This window comes from Thalassophryne amazonica, chromosome 11 (genome assembly GCF_902500255.1).
Source record: "Thalassophryne amazonica chromosome 11, fThaAma1.1, whole genome shotgun sequence".
NCBI lineage: Eukaryota > Metazoa > Chordata > Actinopteri > Batrachoidiformes > Batrachoididae > Thalassophryne > Thalassophryne amazonica.
In genome coordinates, this window is record NC_047113.1 from 61,326,862 (window position 1) to 61,349,218 (window position 22,357).

Below are 22,357 nucleotides of genomic sequence, written 5' to 3' on the forward strand. Positions count from 1 at the left end.
TACCCTTTCAATATCTACCCCCTCGACTTGTAACTGAACCTGTATGTCTGTATTACAATAGTCAAATAACATGTATTTTGTTTTACTTAAGTTTAATGATAATTTGTTTCTGTCAAACCATATTTTCAATTTTCCCATTTCTATACTGACCCTCCTCAGTAACTCCTGCAAATCCCCCCCCTGAACAAAAAATGCTTGTGTCATCTGCAATTAATACTAATTTTAATATTTTGGAAACATTGACAATATCATTTATATAAATTAGAAACAGTTTTGGACCCAATACTGACCCCTGTGGGACGCCACAAGCATTGTCCAAGCATGTTGATGTATTCTCCCAACTTCACAAACTGTTTTCTGTTACTTAAGTAGCTTCTCACCCAGTGCAACACCAACCCCCTAATCCCATACTGTTCAAGTTTACTAATTAATATGTCATGATTGATTGTATCAAAAGCCTTTTTAAGGTCTATAAATATTCCAACTGAATGTAATTTGTGGTCTATGGCGTTTGTAATCTCCTCAACTGATTCTATTAATTCAAGTGATGTTGAACTATGTGCTCTGAATCCATATTGACTATCAGTAAGTAATTTATGTTTATTTATGAATTTGTCTAATCTATTATTGAATAACTTTTCTAATAGTTTGGAAAATTGTGGAAGCAAAGAAACAGGTCTATAATTTGTGAAGTGGTGTCTATCCCCAGTCTTATACAGCGGCACAACCTTAGCTATTTTCATTTGATTGGGAAATTTACCGGTTTGAAATGATAAGTTACAGATGTATGTTAATGGTTCTACAATCCATTCAATGACCTGTTTTACCACCACCATATCAATTTCATTTAAATCGGTAGATGTTTTATATTTACAATTATTCACAATGTCTATAATTTCTTTTCCATCCACTGCTGTGAGGAACATTGAACAGGGATTTCTTTCTATGAGATTATTATCCCAATCCTCAGGTTGGGAATTGGGAATTTTTTCTGCCAAGCTTGGTCCAATATTTACAAAAAAATTATTAAAACCGTTGAATACCTCATCCTTATTTTCCTTCTTGACATTATTATCAATGAAATACTGAGGGTAACTCTGTTTTTTATTACCATTTTTGATAATGCTATTTAATATATCCCATATTCCTTTAATATTGTTTTTGTTATTATATAATATGTTACTATAATATTCCTTCCTACATACCCGTATAATATTAGTTAATCTATTTTTGTATTTCTTATATCTATTTTCTGCCTCTTTAGTCTTTAGTTTTATGAATTCTCTATACAGTGTATTTTTCTTATTACATGCATTTCGTAACCCTTTCGTCATCCATGGTCAAGCTTGGATTTTTTGTTTTCTGTAGTCTTGTTTAATTGGACAATTTTTATCATATAATGATGTAAATATTTGTAAAAAAGTTTCATATGCACTATCAACATCACTTTCACTGTATACCTTTTCCCAGTTTTGCTCCTGTAAATCCTTCTTTAGTGTGTTCATGTTTTCCTCTGTCCGCACTCGCCTGTATTTTATTTTCTCCTCTGGCTGATTCCGCCGATGGTTTCTATTATAAACGATGAAAACTGGTAGATGATCACTAATGTCATTGATTAATAATCCACTCAGTGTTATTCTCAATATCATTGCTGAATATATTATCAATTAAGGTAGCACTATGGGATGTAATTCTGCTTGGCCTGGTGATTTTTGGATATAAACTCATACTTTACATTATACTGATAAATTCATTTGTTATTTTATGCTTATTTGGATTGAGCAGATCAATATTTAAGTCACCACAAATGAACACAGTTTTTTGATTAGTTTTTGAGAACATTTTTCCCATACAGTCAGTGAATGTTTCAATACTAGATCCTGGTGCTCTATATATACAGCTGACTAATACATTTTTGCTTTTTTCTTCACATATTTCAATAGTTATACATTCTAATAAGTTATCAATCACAGTTGTCATATTGTCTACTATTTTATAATCCATGTTCTTATCCACATACACAGCCACTCCTCCTCCACTCTTATTCTTTCTGTTTACACAATTAAATTCATATCCATCCAGTTCAAAATCCATTCCTTTATCTTCATTGATCCATGTTTCTGATATAGCAATTATGTTAAATATTTTTTTAAACTGACTTAAATATTCTTTAATGTTGTTAAAGTTTGCGTATAGACTTCTGCTGTTGAAATGGATTATTGATAATTTGTTATCCGTTTTAATGATCCGATTAAACTGTTCATCTGTATAATAGCAACAACTGTCATTGATATTTGAGAAGAAATTATTGTCCGGGTCTATATCGTGCTCCAAGTCCAGTACACTGTGGTCTGTGTATTTAAATGTTCTCAGTTCTACTTTTCCATGATCAGCAATCCTTTGAGTTATATCCTTCTTGTCTCCAGATGTAGATGATGTAGTAGATGAATAGGTTCCTCTGGTCTGTGTCATGGTGTCTCGGGCCTCGGTAAAGCCTGACGCCTCGGGAGACATATTTCCAAAACACTGTGGAAACAAAGTAAAGCTGCTGTGCTGCTTCAGTCCTCTAGTTTAACCAACTACGGAAGCCCAATGGTGGCAAACTGTGTTACGCAAGCAGTGTTAGCGACAGTATTTCACCTTTATCAATAATAGTCCCAAGGTATTTATAAGTTTGCACAATTTCAACTGGTTGACCATTAATTATTGTGTTGTCAGGTGTGCTGGCATGCTTCCTAAAATTAATAACCATATCTTTAGTTTTTAATGTATTTAACTGAAGATACAAGTCCTCACACCATTTAACAAAATGGTCAACTACAGGGCCGTGGCTGCTCTCATTGTCCCACAGGAGACTGACGATCACTGTGTCAGCCACGTATTTTAAAATGAACCTGTTTTTAAAAGTGCTCTGACACATATTAGTATAAAGAATAAATAACAAAGGTGAGAGCACACACCCTTGTGGTGAGCCAGTAGAAGAACTGTGTTTGATAAAAGCCCGTTCACTCGGACTTGGTGTTCTGTTTGTTAAAAAGTCTAAAATCCAGCCCACAAGATTGTTACTTGGTTTAAAATGTTCTAAAAGCCTTTGGGTTAAAATACAAGGTTGAATTGTGTAAAAAGCTGAGAAGTCAATAAATAAAAGCCGGGCAAGACACCCACTTCCCTCCAGATGTCTAAAAAGCAAATTAAGCAGAGTGAGTGTAACATAAGCCACTCTTCTGTTAGGCCTGTAAACAAATTATAATGGATCAAGTGCATGCATAGTGCTTTTTAGCATTTTAGACTGAACCAGTTTCTCAAAGATTTTCATTGGAATCGATGTTAGGGCAACAGGCCTAAAATCATTCAAAGTTGTGGGACCTGAACCTGAGAGTTACTGACCTCATGTTAAAATCTCTAAATAAAATAAACAATGACTTTTTTCATAACATTTAAGAAGATAATATTTCAGTTACAGATGAAATGCTGCCATTTTGTTCAGAAAGGTAACAGTAATTTCTCTGTTTTAATCAATCAATCAATTTTATTTATATAGCGCCAAATCACAACAAACAGTTGCCCCAAGGCGCTTTATATTGTAAGGCAAAGCCATACAATAATTACGTAAAAACCTCAAAGGTCAAAACGACCCCCTGTGAGCAAGCACTTGGCGACAGTGGGAAGGAAAAACTCCCTTTTAACAGGAAGAAACCTCCAGCAGAACCAGGCTCAGGGAGGGGCAGTCTTCTGCTAGGACTGGTTGGGGCTGAGGGAGAGAACCAGGAAAAAGACATGCTGTGGAGGGGAGCAGAGATCAATCACTAATGATTAAATGCAGAGTGGTGCATACAGAGCAAAAAGAGAAAGAAACACTCAGTGCATCATGGGAACCCCCCAGCAGTCTAAGTCTATAGCAGCATAACTAAGGGATGGTTCAGGGTCACCTGATCCAGCCCTAACTATAAGCTTTAGCAAAAAGGAAAGTTTTAAGCCTAATCTTAAAAGTAGAGAGGGTGTCTGGCTCCCTGATCTGAATTGGGAGCTGGTTCCACAGGAGAGGAGCCTGAAAGCTGAAGGCTCTGCCTCCCATTCTACCCTTACAAACCCTAGGAACTACAAGTAAGCCTGCAGTCTGAGAGCGAAGCGCTCTATTGGGGAGATATGGTACTATGAGGGCCCTAAGATAAGATGGGACCTGATTATTCAAAACCTTACAAGTAAGAAGAAGAATTTTAAATTCTATTCTAGAATTAACAGGAAGCCAATGAAGAGAGGCCAATATGGGTGAGATATGCTCTCTCCTTCTAGTCCCCGTTAGTACTCTAGCTGCAGCATTTTGAATTAACTGAAGGCTTTTCAGGGAACTTTTAGGACAACCTGATAATAATGAATTACAATAGTCCAGCCTAGAGGAAATAAATGCATGAATTAGTTTTTCAGCATCACTCTGAGACAAGACCTTTCTAATTTTAGAGATATTGCGTAAATGCAAAAAAGCAGTCCTACATATTTGTTTAATATGCGCATTGAATGACATATCCTGATCAAAGATTTCTCACAGTATTACTAGAGGTCAGGGTAATGCCATCCAGAGTAAGGATCTGGTTAGACACCATGTTTCTAAGATTTGTGGGGCCAAGTACAATAACTTCAGTTTTATCTGAGTTTAAAAGCAGGAAATTAGAGGTCATCCATGTCTTTATGTCTGTAAGACAATCCTGCAGTTTAGCTAATTGCTTTCAAGAATTTTTGAGAGAAAAGGAAGGTTGGAGATTGGCCTATAATTAGCTAAGATAGCTGGGTCAAGTGATGGCTTTTTAAGTAATGGTTTAATTACTGCCACCTTAAAAGCCTGTGGTACATAGCCAACTAATAAAGATAGATTGATCATATTTAAGATCGAAGCATTAAATAATGGTAGGGCTTCCTTGAGCAGCCTGGTAGGAATGGGGTCTAACAGACATGTTGATGGTTTGGATGAAGTAACTAATGAAAATAACTCAGACAGAACAATCAGAGAGAAAGAGTCTAACCAAATACCGGCATCACTGAAAGCAGCCAAAGATAACGATACGTCTGCTAATCCTCCGCCTCGGCCCGTGCTACGAGCGTTCTGGCAGTTAATGTGACTCGGGGGTGTTGACTCATTTAAACTAACATATTCATCCTGCTGTAACCAGGTTTCTGTAAGGCAGAATAAATCAATATGTTGATCAATTATTATATCATTTACTAACAGGGACTTAGAAGAGAGAGACCTGATGTTTAATAGACCACATTTAACTGTTTTAGTCTGTGGTGCAGTTGAAGGTGCTATATTATTTTTTATTTTTGAATTTTTATGCTTAAATAGATTTTTGCTGGTTATTGGTGGTCTGGGAGCAGGCACAGTCTCTACGGAGATGGGGTAATGAGGGGATGGCAGGGGGAGAGAAGCTGCAGAGAGGTGTGTAAGACTACAACTCTGCTTCCTGGTCCCAACCCTGGATAGTCACGGTTTGGAGGATTTAAGAAAATTGGCCAGATTTCTAGAAATGAGAGTTGCTCCATCCAAAGTGGGATGGATGCCATCTCTCCTAACAAGATCAGGTTTTCCCCAGAAGCTTTGCCAATTATCTATGAAGCCCACCTCATTTTTTGGACACCACTCAGACAGCCAGCAATTCAAGGAGACCATGCGGCTAAACATGTCACTCCAGGTCCGATTGGGGAGGGGCCCAGAGAAAACTACAGAGTCCGACATTGTTTTTGCAAAGTTACACACCGATTCAATGTTAATTTTAGTGACCTCTGATTGGCGTAACCGGGTGTCATTACTGCCGACGTGAATTACAATCTTACCAAATTTACGCTTAGCCTTAGCCAGCAGTTTCAAATTTCCTTCAATGTCGCCTGCTCTGGCCCCCAGAAGACAATTGACTATGGTTCCTGGTGTCGCTAACTTCACATTTCTCAAAACAGAGTCGCCAATAACCAGAGTTTGATCCTCGGCGGGTGTGTCGTCGAGTGGGGAAAAACGGTTAGAAATGTGAACGGGTTGGCGGTGTACACGGGGCTTCTGTTTAGAACTACGCTTCCTCCTCACAGTCACCCAGTTGGCCTGCTTTCCCGGCTGCTCGGGATCTGCCAGAGGGAAACTAACGGCGGCTAAGCTACCTTGGTCCGCACCGACTACAGGGGCCTGGCTAGCTGTAGAATGTTCCACGGTGCGGAGCCGAGTCTCCAATTCGCCCAGCCTGGCCTCCAAAGCTACGAATAAGCTACACTTATTACAAGTACCATTACTGCTAAAGGAGGCCGAGGAATAACTAAACATTTTATCCTTCAACACTTTATGCACTGCATTTATTTTACATAAAATTAAGTATCCTGGGGTTTCACAAGGGGGCAGTATAAACCCAGAGCAAATTATAAAATTGATGCAGTTTTTCAAATGTGCTTCTTTTATAATCCTCACTCTGGAATTAAGAGCTCATTAAATAAATAATTACCCGTAATGTCAAGCTTTAAGAGAGAAAACTATCCTTCAAAAAAAAACAAAAAAACACCAGGGCAAAAAAACAAACAAAAAAAAAACAAAAAAAAACAAAAAAAAAAAAACAGAAGCAGCAGCATCATGAAACAGGTTCCACTTCTGATCATCAGAGGGCGCTGTGTGTCCACTCACCCTCTGTGGCAAACTGTTCCAGATGCTTCAGTGTGATTTCTTTGTACTTGGAGCTGTCAGCCAGCCGGTCATTGATCACGGTGTCCTGAACAGAGACAACAAACAGTCACCACAACCAGCCAGACGGAAAAGAAATCAAAGGCTGTTCTAGGTTTTTTTCAACGTTTCATTTGTCAACGAGACAAGGCAATTTACAGCCGTTACACAAGAACACACAAGGGAACAGACTGCAGAAGAGATGCATCAGCCTGCATTAATCTACTAAATAATTTTACAGCTGATTCAAATACAAATTTCACCTCTTTGTTCTTATTGATCAGCCAGTGAACCTGCTATGTGGAAAAAACGTCTCGTCTACTTTCACTGGCTGCTTTCTCAAATGAAGACACTGAATTTAAGAGCTCGAATTAATTAATTTCTGTGACTGAGGCCACGAGCGCACGCCAAGTAGTTTGATGACCGGCACCTTTAAATAGCTCCAATATTATTAAATATTCATGGGAAAAATCTGGAGCAGCAACTGAAACTGTTCTCAAACATCAAAGGAAGGCCAACATAACACACAAACTTACACAATTCTGCTTGAGAATAAGATAATGAGATGTTTAATCAATTCACTGACAAAAAAAAAAAGAGGAAAGTGTTTTGCTAACAGGTGAATGCTTCTGAAGAAAAATGCAACACTTTCACATGTTGGACCTTCTAAAATGTGAGGATTTGCTGCTTCATACAACGGACTGAATATCTTTGAATTGGTGCTGTTGGTTAAATTAAACTGGTAAATGAAAAAAATGGTACTGTGGATAGTTTCCATTTTTGTAGATTTAAATGATAGTAAAAGTAAATGATGAGTAAATGATAAGTACAGTAGATTAATTGCACACAAAAAGGCAAATTAATACATAAAGATATTTATTACATGTAGCCCAGCTGCTTTTTTCTACCCGCAGAGTTCTTGGAACGATTACAGAGATAATTTTGTGCTCTAGCCCCCCGGCGACCCTGAACTGGAGTGAGTAGTTGAAGATGAGTGAGTGAGCTCTTGTGAAGCATGGGGCCCTATCTTCCCCTGTAGCAAAGCAGTGCACAGCACAAAGCAGGCATTGCTGCTACTTTTTAAAGTACCGTATTTTAAAATGAAATGTGGTTAGGCACAATGTTGGAGCATTGGTATCCTGATGCCGCAGAGAGAAATCTGACCATAGACCTAGTCTTGATTGTACTGTCTTTCTTTGTAACCCTACCCACTAAATAAAAGGGTGTGGCACCAAGGACATTTATTGGTTGTGGGACAGTGATCTTGATCTGAATGTGACAATCTGGCACTGACTGGCTGAGATTTCCTTGTCAGGATCACAAGAGAGTTGCCGCACAAGCAGGGCAACGAAGAGAAAAAAAAAAATCATTTTTGCCGTTAATACAACCCCTGGCAAAAATTATGGAATCACCGGCCTCAGAGGATGTTCATTCAGTTGTTTAATTTTGTAGAAAAAAAGCAGATCACAGACTTGACAAAACTAAAGTCATTTCAAATGGCAACTTTCTGGCTTTAAGAAACACTATAAGAAATCAAGAAAAAAAAGATTGTGGCAGTCAGTAACGGTTACTTTTTTAGACCAAGCAGAGGAAAAAAATATGGAATCACTCAATTCTGAGGAAAAAATTATGGAATCACCCTGTAAATTTTCATCCCCCAAATTAACACCTGCATCAAATCAGATCTGCTCATCGACATTGACCCTATGCCATGACATTGACCCTATGTGTCTTTTTGCAAGGAATGTTTTTGCAGTTTTTGCTCTATGGCAAGATGCATTATCATCTTGAAAAATGATTTCATCATCCCCAAACATCCTTTCAATTGTCCAAAATATCAACATAAACTTGTGCATTTATTGATGATGTAATGACAGCCATCTCCCCAGTGCATTTACCTGACATGCAGCCCCATATCATCAATGACTGTGGAAATTTACATGTTCTCTTCAGGCAGTCATCTTTATAAATCTCATTGGAAAGGCACCAAACAAAAGTTCCAGCATCATCACCTTGCCCAATGCAGATTCGAGATTCATCACTGAATATGACTTTCATCCAGTCATCCACAGTCCACAATTGCTTTTCCTTAGCCCATTGTAACCTTGTTTTTTTCTGTTTAGGTGTTAATGATGCCTTTCGTTTAGCTTTTCTGTATGTAAATCCCATTTCCTTTAGGCGGTTTCTTACAGTTCGGTCACAGACGTTGACTCCAGTTTCCTCCCATTCGTTCCTCATTTGTTTTGTTGTACATTTTTCGATTTGAGACATATTGCTTTAAGTTTACTGTCTTGACGCTTTGTCTTCCTTGGTCTACCTGTTGTGAAAGTGTAGGTACACGGACCCACAACAGGGGGCGTAATGAACGGACAATGGAGAAAGGTGAATAACAAGTTTTACTGTTGTGAAACGAGCACAACGAATACAACAATTAACAATTTGGGGTCGAATCCGCTGGTGTCGTGTGGGCAGGCTCGAAGGTAGGAGACGTCCGTCTCAGTCGAACCGGAACCACCCAGATCTCCTCTGCCACCGAACCCTGGAAATACTGGAACCGCCAAGTCCCGAATTCCCAGGTGGCCACTGCCTCCGCTCGTCGGATCCGGTACTGCTGGCGGGAGAGAGCAACAACACACAGGTGTGGATGCGACAGCACCCAGTAACGGAGAGGGGAAGAGCCGCCTCCACCTCTTGTCAATATATAACAGGAAGGTGAGTACTTATCCAAGCAATTTAGCTATCAGTAGTCAGCAGTCCTGAAAAGGTTTAACAAGTTTTAGCTGGTTATTCAGACTATGAATGCAGAGAACGTTACCTCAGTCTTAAGGCGATATCTCGGCACTGAGGTGGAGACGCCGTCCTGATGATATACCCCCGGGCTGAGTGGAGTCAGCTGTGTCCAGTAATGGGTGACAGCTGTCACCCTGACTGCTCTCGTACGGCTGCGGCGCCCTCTGGTGCCTGGAGCCCGCACTCCAGGCAGGGCGCCCTCTGGTGGTGGTGGGCCAGCAGTACCTCCTCTTCAGCGGCCCACACAACAGGACCCCCCCCCCCTCAACGGGTGCCTCCTGGCGCACGACCGGGCTTGTCCGGATGGCGACGGTAGACGTCGGCCAGGAGGGCCGGGTCCAGGATGAAGCCCTTCTTCACCCAGGAGCGTTCTTCGGGGCCGTACCCCTCCCAGTCCACCAGGTACTGAAAACCCCGGCCCATTCGACGGACGTCAAGGAGCCGGCGCACGGTCCAAGCCGGTTCCCCGTCGATGATCCGGGCAGGAGGTGGTGCCGGACCCGGGGTGCAGAGGGGTGAGGTGTGATGGGGTTTTATCCGGGAGACATGGAAAACTGGATGAATCCGCAGCGAGGCCGGAAGCTGGAGCCTCACTGCGGCGGGATTGATGACTTTGAGGATTGTGAAGGGACCAATGTATCGTTCTTGGAGTTTGGGGGGGTCCACTTGAAGGGGAATGTCCTTGGTGGACAACCACACTTCCTGCCCAGGACGATACTTGGGGGCCGGGGCCCGCCGCCGGTCTGCATGTTTCTTCGCCCTCGTCCGGGCCTTCAACAAAGCAGAGCGGGCGGCACGCCACACCCGACGGACGGCACTTCCGTAGGTGGGCCTGGACCGAGGGCACACCGACCTCTCCCTCGACCACCGGAAACAAGGGGGGCTGATACCCCAAGCACACCTCAAACGGGGAGAGGCCGGTGGCTGATGACACTTGGCTGTTGTGGGCGTACTCGATCCAGGCCAGGTGGGTACTCCAGGCCGTCGGGTGCGCGGCTGTCACACAGCGAAGTGTCTGCTCCAGTTCCTGATTTGCCCGCTCTGCCTGCCCGTTGGTCTGGGGGTGGTACCCAGACGAGAGGCTGACCGTGGCCCCCAGTTCCCGACAGAAGCTCCTCCAGACGTGCGAGGTGAACTGGGGACCGCGATCGGAGACGATGTCTGATGGTATTCCATGCAGACGGACGACGTGGTGGACCAGGAGGTCCGCTGTCTCCTGGGCCGTTGGGAGCTTCGGGAGGGCCACGAAGTGGGCCGCCTTGGAGAAACGGTCCACTATCGTGAAGACGACGGTGTTTCCCTGGGACGGCGGGAGACCCGTGACGAAGTCCAGGCCGATATGGGACCAGGGGCGATGAGGCACGGGCAGTGGCTGTAGCAGCCCTGAGGTCTTTTGGTGGTCTGCCTTGCCCCTGGCGCAGGTGGTACAGGCCTGGACGTAGTCCCGGACGTCGGCCTCCAGGGACGCCCACCAGAAGCGTTGCCGGACGACTGCCACGGTCCTTTGCACCCCAGGGTGACAGGAGAGCTTAGAACCGTGACAGAAGTCCAGGACTGCAGCCCTAGCCTCTGGTGGGACATATAGTCTGTTCTTTGGTCCGTGTCCGGGGTCCGGGTCACGGGTCAGGGCCTCCCGGACGGTCTTCTCCACGTCCCAGGTGAGGGCGGCCACGATAGCGTTCTCCGGGATGATGGGATCCGGGGGATCCGACGGTTCCGTTTTGACTTCGTCTTCATGCACCCGGGACAATGCATCCGATCTTTGATTCTTGGTCCCGGGACGGTAGGTAATCCGGAAGTCAAAACGGCCAAAGAACAGTGACCAGCGGGCTTGCCTGGGGTTCAGCCGCTTGGCGGTCCTGATGTACTCCAGGTTCCGATGGTCAGTGAAAACCGTGAATGGCACGGCTGTTCCCTCCAACAGATGTCTCCACTCTTCGAGGGCCTCTTTCACAGCTAGGAGTTCCCGATTGCCGACGTCATAGTTCCGTTCAGCGGGGGTCAACCTGCGGGAAAAATAGGCACACGGGTGAAGGACCTTATCGGTCTTCCCGCTCTGGGAGAGCACCGCTCCTATCCCTGAGTCCGAGGCATCCACTTCAACCACTAACTGGCGGCTAGGATCGGGCTGCACCAGAACTGGTGCAGACGAAAAGCGCCGTTTCAACTCCTTGAACGCGGCTTCCCACCGATCCGACCAGGTGAAGGGGACTTTTGGAGAGGTCAGGGCTGTCAGGGGGCTAACTACCTGACTGTAGCCCTTAATGAACCTCCTGTAGAAATTAGCAAAGCCGAGGAACTGTTGCAGCTTCCTACGGCTTGTGGGTTGGGGCCAATCTCTCACCGCCGCAACCTTGGCCGGATCAGGGGCGACGGAGTTAGAGGAGATGATAAACCCCAGGAAGGACAAAGAAGTGCGGTGGAATTCACACTTCTCGCCCTTCACAAACAGGCGGTTCTCCAACAACCGCTGCAGGACCTGACGGACATGCCGGACATGAGTCTCAGGATCCGGGGAAAAGATGAGTATATCGTCTAGATACACGAAGACGAACCGGTGCAGGAAGTCCCGCAAGACATCGTTTACCAACGCTTGGAAAGTCGCGGGAGCATTAGTGAGACCGAACGGCATGACCAGGTACTCAAAATGACCTAAGGGGGTGTTAAATGCCGTCTTCCATTCGTCTCCCTTCCGGATCCGAACCAAATGATACGCATTCCTAAGATCCAGCTTGGTGAAGATTTTGGCTCCATGCAAGGGGGTGAACACTGAATCCAACAAGGGCAACGGGTATCGGTTGCGAACCGTGATTTCGTTCAACCCCCTGTAATCAATGCATGGACGAAGCCCGCCATCTTTTTTACCCACAAAAAAGAAACCTGCACCCATCGGAGAGGTGGAATTCCGGATCAACCCGGCAGCTAATGAGTCCCGGATGTAGGTCTCCATTGATTCACGCTCCGGCCGTGAGAGGTTGTACAGCCTACTGGACGGGAACTCACTGCCTGGAACCAAATCAATGGCACAATCATACGGGCGGTGGGGAGGAAGCGTGAGAGCCAGATCCTTGCTGAACACGTCAGCGAGGTCATGGTACTCCGTCGGCACCGCCTTCAGATTGGGCGGGACTCGGACCTCCTCCTTAGCTTGGAAGCCGGGAGGAACCGAGGAACCTAGACACTCCCGATGGCAGGTTTCGCTCCACTGAACCACTACCCCGGACGGCCAATCGATCCGGGGATTGTGCTTTAGCATCCAGGGAAAACCCAAAACCACACGGGAGGTGGCCTGAGTCACAAAGAACTCGATCACCTCCCGGTGGTTACCTGACACCACCAGAGTTACTGGAGGTGTCTTATGCGTGATTGGTGGGAGTAGGGAGCCATCTAGCGCCCGAACCTGCACAGGCGAGGTAAGAGCCACCAGAGGGAGCCCTATCTCCCTGGCCCATCTACTGTCAAGCAGATTCCCCTCAGAGCCCGTGTCCACCAGTGCTGGGGCCTTCAGGGTTGAATCCTCAAACAGGATCGTGACTGGGAGTCGTGTAGCAATGTGGGTGTGTCCCACGTGAATGTTTTGGCCCACCCCTGGCCCAGTCACTAGGGGCGGGCGTTTGGCGTTTGACCGCTCGGGGCAGTCTCTCACATGGTGCTCTATTGAACCACAAACAAGACACGCTCCGTGGGTCCATCTCCTCTGTGCATCTGGTGCCCTAAATGTTGCCCTACTCGTGTCCCTAGCTTCGTCAGTAGGGGGAGCTGTGACCCCACGGAGCGCAGGGGCTGTGGAGCGTGGGGAAGGCGGAGCTCGATCGGAACCGGAAGGGAGAGGGACGACGCGTGCCTGGCCACGCCCTTCGCCTCGTTCCCGACGGCGTTCTTCTAACCGGTTGTCGAGTCGTATGAACAGATCGATGAGCCCGTCTAAGTCCCGCGGTTCGTCCTTCGCCACCAGGTGCTCTTTTAGGACCAATGACAGTCCGTTTACAAAGGCGGCGCGGAGGGCAGTGCTATTCCAGCCGGATCTCGCCGCCGCGATGTGGAAGGCGACTGCATAGGCAGCTGCGCTCCGACGCCCCTGTCTCATTGACAGTAGCGCGGTTGAAGCGAACTCTCCTCTGTTGGGATGGTCGAACACCGTTCTGAGCTCCCGTACAAACCCAACGTATGTATGAAGGAGCCGTGAGTTCTGCTCCCAGAGCGCTGTAGCCCAAGCACGTGCCTCCCCGCGAAGCAGATTTATCACATAAGCTACTTTGCTAGCATCAGTCGCGTACATCACGGGACGCTGTGCGAAGACGAGCGAACACTGCATCAGAAAATCCGCGCACGTCTCCACACAGCATCCGTACGATTCTGGAGGACTTATGTATGCTTCTGGGGACGGAGGAAGGGACCGTTGAACGACCAGTGGAACGTCACTTTCACGCGCAGGGTCCTCGGGAGGGAGAGCCGCAGCGGCGCCCGAAGGGCGCGCCTCCACTTGTGCGGCGAGAGCCTCCACCCTGCGGTTTAGGAGAACCTGCTGCTCGGTCATTAAATCGATCCGAGAGGTGAAAGCGGTGAGGATCCGCTGCAACTCACCGATTACCCCTCCCGAAGCCGCCGACGCGCCTTGGTCTTCCATTGGCCGTTCAACAGCCGGTTGACGCCCCTCGGGGTCCATGACGCTGGCCGAGATATCCTGTTGTGAAAGTGTAGGTACACGGACCCACAACAGGGGGCGTAATGAACGGACAATGGAGAAAGGTGAATAACAAGTTTTACTGTTGTGAAACGAGCACAACGAATACAACAATTAACAATTTGGGGTCGAATCCGCTGGTGTCATGTGGGCAGGCTCGAAGGTAGGAGACGTCCGTCTCAGTCGAACCGGAACCACCCAGATCTCCTCTGCCACCGAACCCTGGAAATACTGGAACCGCCAAGTCACGAATTCCCAGGTGGCCACTGCCTCCGCTCGTCGGATCCGGTACTGCTGGCGGGAGAGAGCAACAACACACAGGTGTGGATGCGACAGCACCCAGTAACGGAGAGGGGAAGAGCCGCCTCCACCTCTTGTCAATATATAACAGGAAGGTGAGTACTTATCCAAGCAATTTAGCTATCAGTAGTCAGCAGTCCTGAAAAGGTTTAACAAGTTTTAGCTGGTTATTCAGACTATGAATGCAGAGAACGTTACCTCAGTCTTAAGGCGATATCTCGGCACTGAGGTGGAGACGCCGTCCTGATGATATACCCCCGGGCTGAGTGGAGTCAGCTGTGTCCAGTAATGGGTGACAGCTGTCACCCTGACTGCTCTCGTACGGCGGCGGCGCCCTCTGGTGCCTGGAGCCCGCACTCCAGGCAGGGCGCCCTCTGGTGGTGGTGGGCCAGCAGTACCTCCTCTTCAGCGGCCCACACAACACTACCAGTATGTTTGCCTTTAACAACCTTCCCATGTTGTTTGTATTTGGTCCAGAGTTTAGACACAGCTGACTGTGAACAACCAACATATTTTGCAACATTGCGTGATGATTTACTCTCTTTTAAGAGTTTGATAATCCTCTCCTTTGTTTCAATTGACATCTCTCGTGTTGGAGCCATAATTCATGTCAGTCCACTTGGTGCAACAGCTCTCCAAGGTGTGTTCACTCCTTTTTAGATGCAGACTAACGAGCAGATCTGATATGATGCAGGTGTTAGTTTTGGGGATGAAAACTTACAGGGTGATTCCATAATTTTTTCCTCAGAATTGAGTGATTCCATATTTTTTTCCCTCTGCTTGGTCTAAAAAAGTAACCGTTACTGACTGCCACAATCTTTTTTTCTTGATTTCTTATAGTGTTTCTTAAGCCAGAAAGTTGCCATTTGAAATGACTTTAGTTTTGTGTCATGTCTGTGATCTGCTTTTTTTTTCTACAAAATTAAACAACTGAATGAACATCCTCCGAGGCCGGTGATTCCATAATTTTTGCCAGGGGTTGTATAACAAGACACCATGACCAAGTACCACACTGTTTAAAACAAAAGCAACTCAAATGCTTCCAGTTTTTGTTGAAGCTTTTTTCGAAAAACCTGCATCAGCTGTGCCATCTAAAAAGTCATGAGTGTCAACAGTCTCGTGTGGATGTCTCACACACTGGGGCTGAATCTACCACCTAAAACCTGGTCTAAAGTCAAAAGCAGAGGGATCCCCCCCCCTGCAATTTATATGACTTTGTATTCAAAAATAGGCAGGCTCCTGACCCCTGCAATCTGCTTTTACACACAACAAAACAGAAATAAAAAAAAATTACAGTGCATCCGGAAAGTATTCACAGCGCTTCACTTTTTCCACATCTTATGTCCAAAACGGAATAAATTCATTATTTCCCCTCAAAATTCTACTCACAACACCTGGTAAGTTATTTTTTTGAAAATTTTGCAAATTTGTTAAAAATAAAAAATTATCACATAGATAAATCTTTGCACCCTTTGCTCAATACTTTATTGATGCACCTTTGGCAGAAATTACAGTCTCAAGTCTTCTTGAATATGATGCCACAAGCTTAGTGCACCTATCTTTGGGCAGTTTTGCCCAGTCCTCTTTGCAGCACCTCTCAAGCTCCATCAAGTTGGATAGTGAGTATCCGTGCACAGACATTTTCAGATCTCTCCAGAGATGTTCATTCGGATTCAGGTCTGGGATCTGGCTGGACCACTCAAGGACATTCACAGAGTTGTCCTGAAACCACTCTGATATTCTGATCCACTTTGATATCTTGGCTGTGTGCTTAGACGCACTGTCAGTGGTGGGTACAGCTAACCAAAAAGTTAAATGATAACTTCGATAACCGCTAATCCGCTAACTGAAAAGTTCTCTTTTATAAAGAGAAATGGATAAACTGATTTTAAAAAAAAATTAGCGGAAGCTACAGCTAACTGATAACTGCTAACTTTCTGTATTTGAGTTAAAGCACCAGTGACGCTTTTGAGTACAATCAAAGGCGATCAGAAACCCAACACAAACAATGAGTCAGCATTCCTGTCTTTGTGCGCCCTGCTCACTACTCACTGCTGTAAGGAAGAGTCATTTTATTCATAGCATGCAGAGCCCCTGATGTGAGGCAGAAGTCATGAAAGGCAAAGCACATTTGACATATGGTTTGATTTAAAAACCAAAGTAATTCTGGACAGTTTATTTATATTAATATTAAATGTTATTTTTACAAAGTGAAAATGTCAAATACCTTTTAGTTTTCAAGTAATGCACTAATTGTGATTGTCTGAGCATTAAAACTCACAGATGCCCAGAGGCATTATGAGAAATTGAGCCTCCTCATCACTGGTTGGTTGTTAAAACACACACACACAAGTTAACGTGTTGATTTTTACAAATAAATCTGTATTTTTAAATATGTAAAAAAAAAAAAAAAGGCATTTGAAAAACTGAAAATTCTGTTTAAGTTTGATTGATACAGTGCACCAAATGGTGACTGCATGACAGTTGGATGCTATTTACACTTATACATAGAACACTGCCATCCAGTAGATGACAGTGTTCTATGCATTTGGGTCAAAATGTCATACAGTCGCCATTCGGTGTGCTGTATCAGTCAGACTTAAACAGAATTTTCTGTTTTTCAGATGCCTTTTTTTGCAAATGAAAAAAAAAAATACATTTAAATATACAGATTTATTTGTAAAAACCAACACACATGTGAATGAGTGTTTTGTTTTTTACAACCAACCAGTGATGAGGAGGCTCAATTTCCCATAATGCCTCTGGGCATCTGTGTGTTTTAATGTTCAAATATTTAGAATCAGTGCATTACTTTAAAAGTAAAAGATATTAGTGACATTTTCACTTTGTAAAAATGATAGCAATATAAATAAACCATCCAGAATTAGTTTGGTTTTTAAATCAAACCATAAGTCAAACCTGCTTTGATTTTTACGGCTTCTGCTTCACATCAGGGACTTTGCATGCCGTCAATGAAAATTACTTTTTTGTAGGAGCCAGGTCCCTTCTACTGTGGTTGGGTTGAGCTCAGCTCCTCACAGCTGCCTGACTGCTGCAAAACACAACAGAGAAGAACTAACGTGTGATTTTAGGGTTTATAAATGTTTCTGACCATTCAGCTTTACTCACTATGCCAGCAAATAAAACATTAGCGGACTAAAAATGAGCAAAACTAAATTTAGCGAAGCTAATTGGTCCGCTGATGGTTTTTGAAGTTAGCTGAAAAGCTAATCTGCTAACAAAAAAGTCAGCTGTGATAATTAGCGGTTAGCAGAACTATGCCCACCACTGGTCATTGTCTTGCTGAATGAGCACTCTGGAGCAGGTTTTCATCCAGGATGTCTCTGTACATTGCTGCATTCAGCATTTCCCTCAATCCTGACTAGTCTCCCAGTTCCTGCTGCTGAAAAACATCCCCACAGCATGATGCTGCCACCACCATGCTTCACTGTAGGGATGATGCCTGGTTTTCTCTCCAAACATGACGCCTGGCATCACACCAAAGAGTTCAATCTTTGTGTCACAGGCCAGAGAATTTTGTTTCTCCTGGTCCGAGAGTCCTTCAGGTGCCTTTTGGCAAACTCCAGGTGGGCTGCCATGTGTCTTTTTACTAAGGAGTGGCTTATGCCTGGCCACTCTACCATACAGGCCTGATTGGTAAAACTGCTGCAAAGATGGTTATCCTTGTGGAAGGTTTTCCTCTCCACAGAGGAATGTTGGAGCTCTGACAGAGTGACCATCAGGTTCTTAATTAACCGCAGGTAGACTCTAATTAAGCTGTAGAAACATCTCAAGGATGATCCGTGGAAACAAGATGCACCTAAGCTCAATTTTGAGCTTCATGGTAAAGGCTGTGAACACTTTTCTTAGCTGATCATATTTAATAAATTTGCAAAAATCTCAAAAAACATTTTCACATTGTCAATAGTATCGTGTGTAGAATTTTGAGGAAAAGAATGAATTTCATCCATTTTGGAATAAGGCTGTAACATAAAATGTGGAAAAAGTGAAGCACTGAATACTTTCCAGATGCACTGTATTAACTCGATAAAAGTAAACACTGATTGAAAAATACAAAACTCCACCTTAATGCTTCACCTCAGGGAGAACTGGTGTCTGCTCTCCACTTACACGTTTGATGCATTGTGCAGATTAATTTACCAGAAAGCCTCTCACTGAAGTCTGATGTCAAAATAGCACTGCATAGGTTCCAGCACACCCCAGCTCTTCAAACTGGAGTCAGATTATCATCTGTCATGTCTTATTTCATGTTACTTGCAAAAAACACCTCTATAACAAATTAAATTACTAATAATCTGAGCACCTCACTTATGCTCAGATTATACATTGTATGAATATTAAAATGGAGTTGGACATGCCCGAAATGTACCTGCACTATGTGGCTTAGGTCGTATATGATATATTGTCAAGGTATGACCCACGTTGTTTGTATATCTCATTTATACAAGAGATCCACTGGGTAGGTTGAAACGGGTCCTGGAAAAGATGCAGCTCTTCAGCATGACATCCCTTACCAAAAATAGTATTGATAAGTATATAAAAAGTAAACTGGAAGTATACTTGAAACATACTTGCATGTACTACTTTTTGGTAAGGGATTACTCATCCACACACGGGTCAGCAAACCCAGAATGCATTGTAGTAGCTCAAGCTTTAAGAGATAGTACCACACCCATGGTACAGTCTGGATTTCAGGTCTTATAACTTTTTCCTCCCCCCAAGCAGAAAGAACACCTGAAGGTTAATGTTACATGAATAACGCAGAGGTGCAAGTAGCTGCGCATCACTGGTGCTGAGAGAAGATGTATGATTTCTTCATTGACGTGATGCAAATACTTGTTCGGTGTTGGTATAAGTGTGTGGTAAGGGAAGGTGACTATGTGGAAAATTAATGATGCTGTCTGATGATGTTCGTCATTGAAATAATCGTGTTGGAGGCAGAATGATTCAGTTGACCCTCGTAAATATATGCCAGCGTGAAATATGGAGAACTTTTTAGGTGTTGCTGCACATCTAGATTTTCTGACAGCAGAGGGAGGTATTAAGAGGGAAGATGGTGCCTGACACGTGTGTGTGTGTGTGGTAATGATGGTGATGGCCTGTCATGTGTTGCCATGGAGAGACACACTCACAGCGCCTTTGCAGTACAGGCGAATCTTCCCAGATGGGGTGCGCATGATGACTGACATCCTCTTCCTGGCACTGTGCAAGGACCGAGGAGGTGAGAAATCAAATTACAAGGTGTGACATTCACGGCAGCAAATTATCACATACTGTTCCAACTAACATACGTCCACTGAAATTAGAAACAAAGTTTAGTGGTGAGATATCCAACCTACATTTGACAGTTAAGATGGATAAATCATGAGGGCTAAACGAAAAATGTTAGAACTGAAAACCTGTGCAGAACCTACAATCGGGTAGAAAAACATTACACAAAATTTAAGTTTTTAAAAAGCACACCATGTGTTCAGGATCAAGTGTTATATTGGGTATATTAGGGGTATATCTCGTCTCTATTTTTATTTTCTTGTTTCCAATGCCAAATATTTACTGTCACAGAGTTACTGAATAAATTACCATTATCACTACCTCTGTGACACTACAGATGTCTCCATAGTGGGACTACTGAGGGATTATCTTACCTCGTCTTTTCTGAGTATTTAAATTACTGTCATTAAATAATGAAAATCTAAAATATATGTAATTGTAATAAAAAGTAAATAGGCAAAAAAGCATGACAACCTCATGAGGAACATAGTGAGAAAATGGAAGACCGCAGGCACAGTACTAGTTAATGCCCGAAGTGGCAGGCCAAGAAAAATCTCATAAACTGAAGTGAAGGATGGTGAGAACAGTCAGTCCCCCCACAGACCTGTTCCAAAGACCTACAACATGATCTTGCTGCAGATAGTGTCTCTGTGCATGGTTCAACTATACAGCGCACTTTGCACAAAGAGATGATGTATGATGCTATAATGCAGAGGAAGCCTTTTCTGTGTACACGTCACAAACAGAGTCACTTGAGGTATACTAAAGCACATTTGGACAAGCCAGCTTCATTTTGGAAGAAAGTTGTGGACCGATGAAACTTAGATTAAGTTATTTGACATAAGAGGCGGTATGCATGGCTGAAAAGGAACACAGCATTCCAAGAAAAACACTTGCGACCTACAGTAAAATTTGGAGGTGGTTACATCATGCTGTGGGGCTCTATAGCCAGTGCAGGTACTGGGAATCTTGTTAAAGCTGAGGGTCACATGGATTCCAGTCAATATCAGCAGATTCTTGAGAACAATGTTCATGAATCAGTAACAAAGTTGAAGTTGTGCCGGGGCCGGATCTTTCAACAAGACAATGACCCTAGACACTGCTCAAAATGTACTAAGGCATTCATGCAGAGGAACAAGTACAACGTTCTGGAACGGCCATCTCAGTTCCCAGACCTGTGATGTAATTTTAAGCGGCTGTCCGTGCTCGGAAACTAACAAATCTGAGATGTTTTGTAAAGAAGAATGGTCCAAAATACCTTCAACCCAAATCCAGACGCTCATTAGAAGCTGTAAGAAGAGTTTAGAGACTGTTATTTCTGCAAAAGGAGGATCTACTAAATATTGTATTTTTTTCTGTTGGGGTGCCCAAATTTATGTACCTGCCTAATTTTGTTTAAAGAATTATTGAACACTTTCTGTAAATCCTAAAAACTTCATTTCACTTCTCAAATATCACTGTGTTAGTCTGATATATGATATATTTAACTGAAATTGCTGATCCAAACAACCAATGATTTATAAAGGAAAATCATGGAAATCATCAGGGGTGCCTAAACCTTTGCATACAGTAGTGTTCAGAATAATAGTAGTGCTATGTGACTAAAAAGATTAATCCAGGTTTTGAGTATATTTCTTATTGTTACATGGGAAACAAGGTACCAGTAGATTCTCGCAAATCCAACAAGACCAAGCATTCATGATATGCACACTCTTAAGGCTATGAAATTGGGCTATTAGTAAAAAAAAAAAAAAGTAGAAAAGGGGTGTTCACAATAATAATAGTGTGCCATTCAGTCAGTGAGTTCGTCAATTTTGTGGAACAAACAGGTGTGAATTAAAATTATAGGCTGGTCATCTACAATGATCTCCAATGCTTTAAAATGGACAGAAAAACGAGACGCGTGGAAGAAAATGGAAAACAACCATCAAAATGGATAGAAGAATAACCAGAATGGCAAAGGCTCACCCACTGATCAGCTCTAGGATGATCAAAGACAGTCTGGAGTTACCTGTAAGTGCTGTACAGAGACGCCTGTGTGAAGCTAATTTATGTGCAAGAATCCCCTGCAAAGTCCCTCTGTTAAATAAAAGACGTGCAGAAGAGGTTACAATTTGCCAAAGAACACGTCAACTGGCCTAAGAGAAATGGAGGAATATTTTGTGGACTGATGAGAGTAAAATTGTTCTTTGTGACAGTTTGTGAGATGACCCCCAACTCTGATTCAAGCCACAGTTCACAGTAAGACAGTGAAGCATGGTGGTGTAAGCATCATGATATGGGCATGTTTGTCCTACTATGGTGTTGGGCCTATATATCGCATACCAGGTATCATGGATCAGTTTGGATATGTCAAAATACTTGAAGAGGTCATGTTGCCTTATGCTGAAGAGGACATGCCCTTCAAAGGGGTGTTTCAACAAGACAATGACCCCAAGCACACTAGTAAACAAGCAAAATCTTGGTTCCAAACCAACAAAATTAATGCCTCGCAGATGTGAAGAAATCATGAAAAACTGTGGTTTTCAACTAAATACTAGTTTAGTGATTCACAGGATTGCTAAAAAAGCAGTTTGAACATAATAGTTTTGAGTTTGTAGCGT

At 43.7% G+C, this 22,357-nt stretch overlaps 1 protein-coding gene across 1 annotated transcript in view; it reads right to left on the bottom strand.

The window, feature by feature from the left end:
- Positions 1-22,357, bottom strand: part of atp8a1 (ATPase phospholipid transporting 8A1) — a 265,900-nt gene that overhangs the window by 80,955 nt on the left and 162,588 nt on the right. Inside the window, exon 21 of the mRNA XM_034181944.1 lies at positions 6,653-6,737. Within this exon, the coding sequence (XP_034037835.1) occupies positions 6,653-6,737 (85 nt within the window). The remainder of the gene's footprint in view (positions 1-6,652; positions 6,738-22,357) is intronic.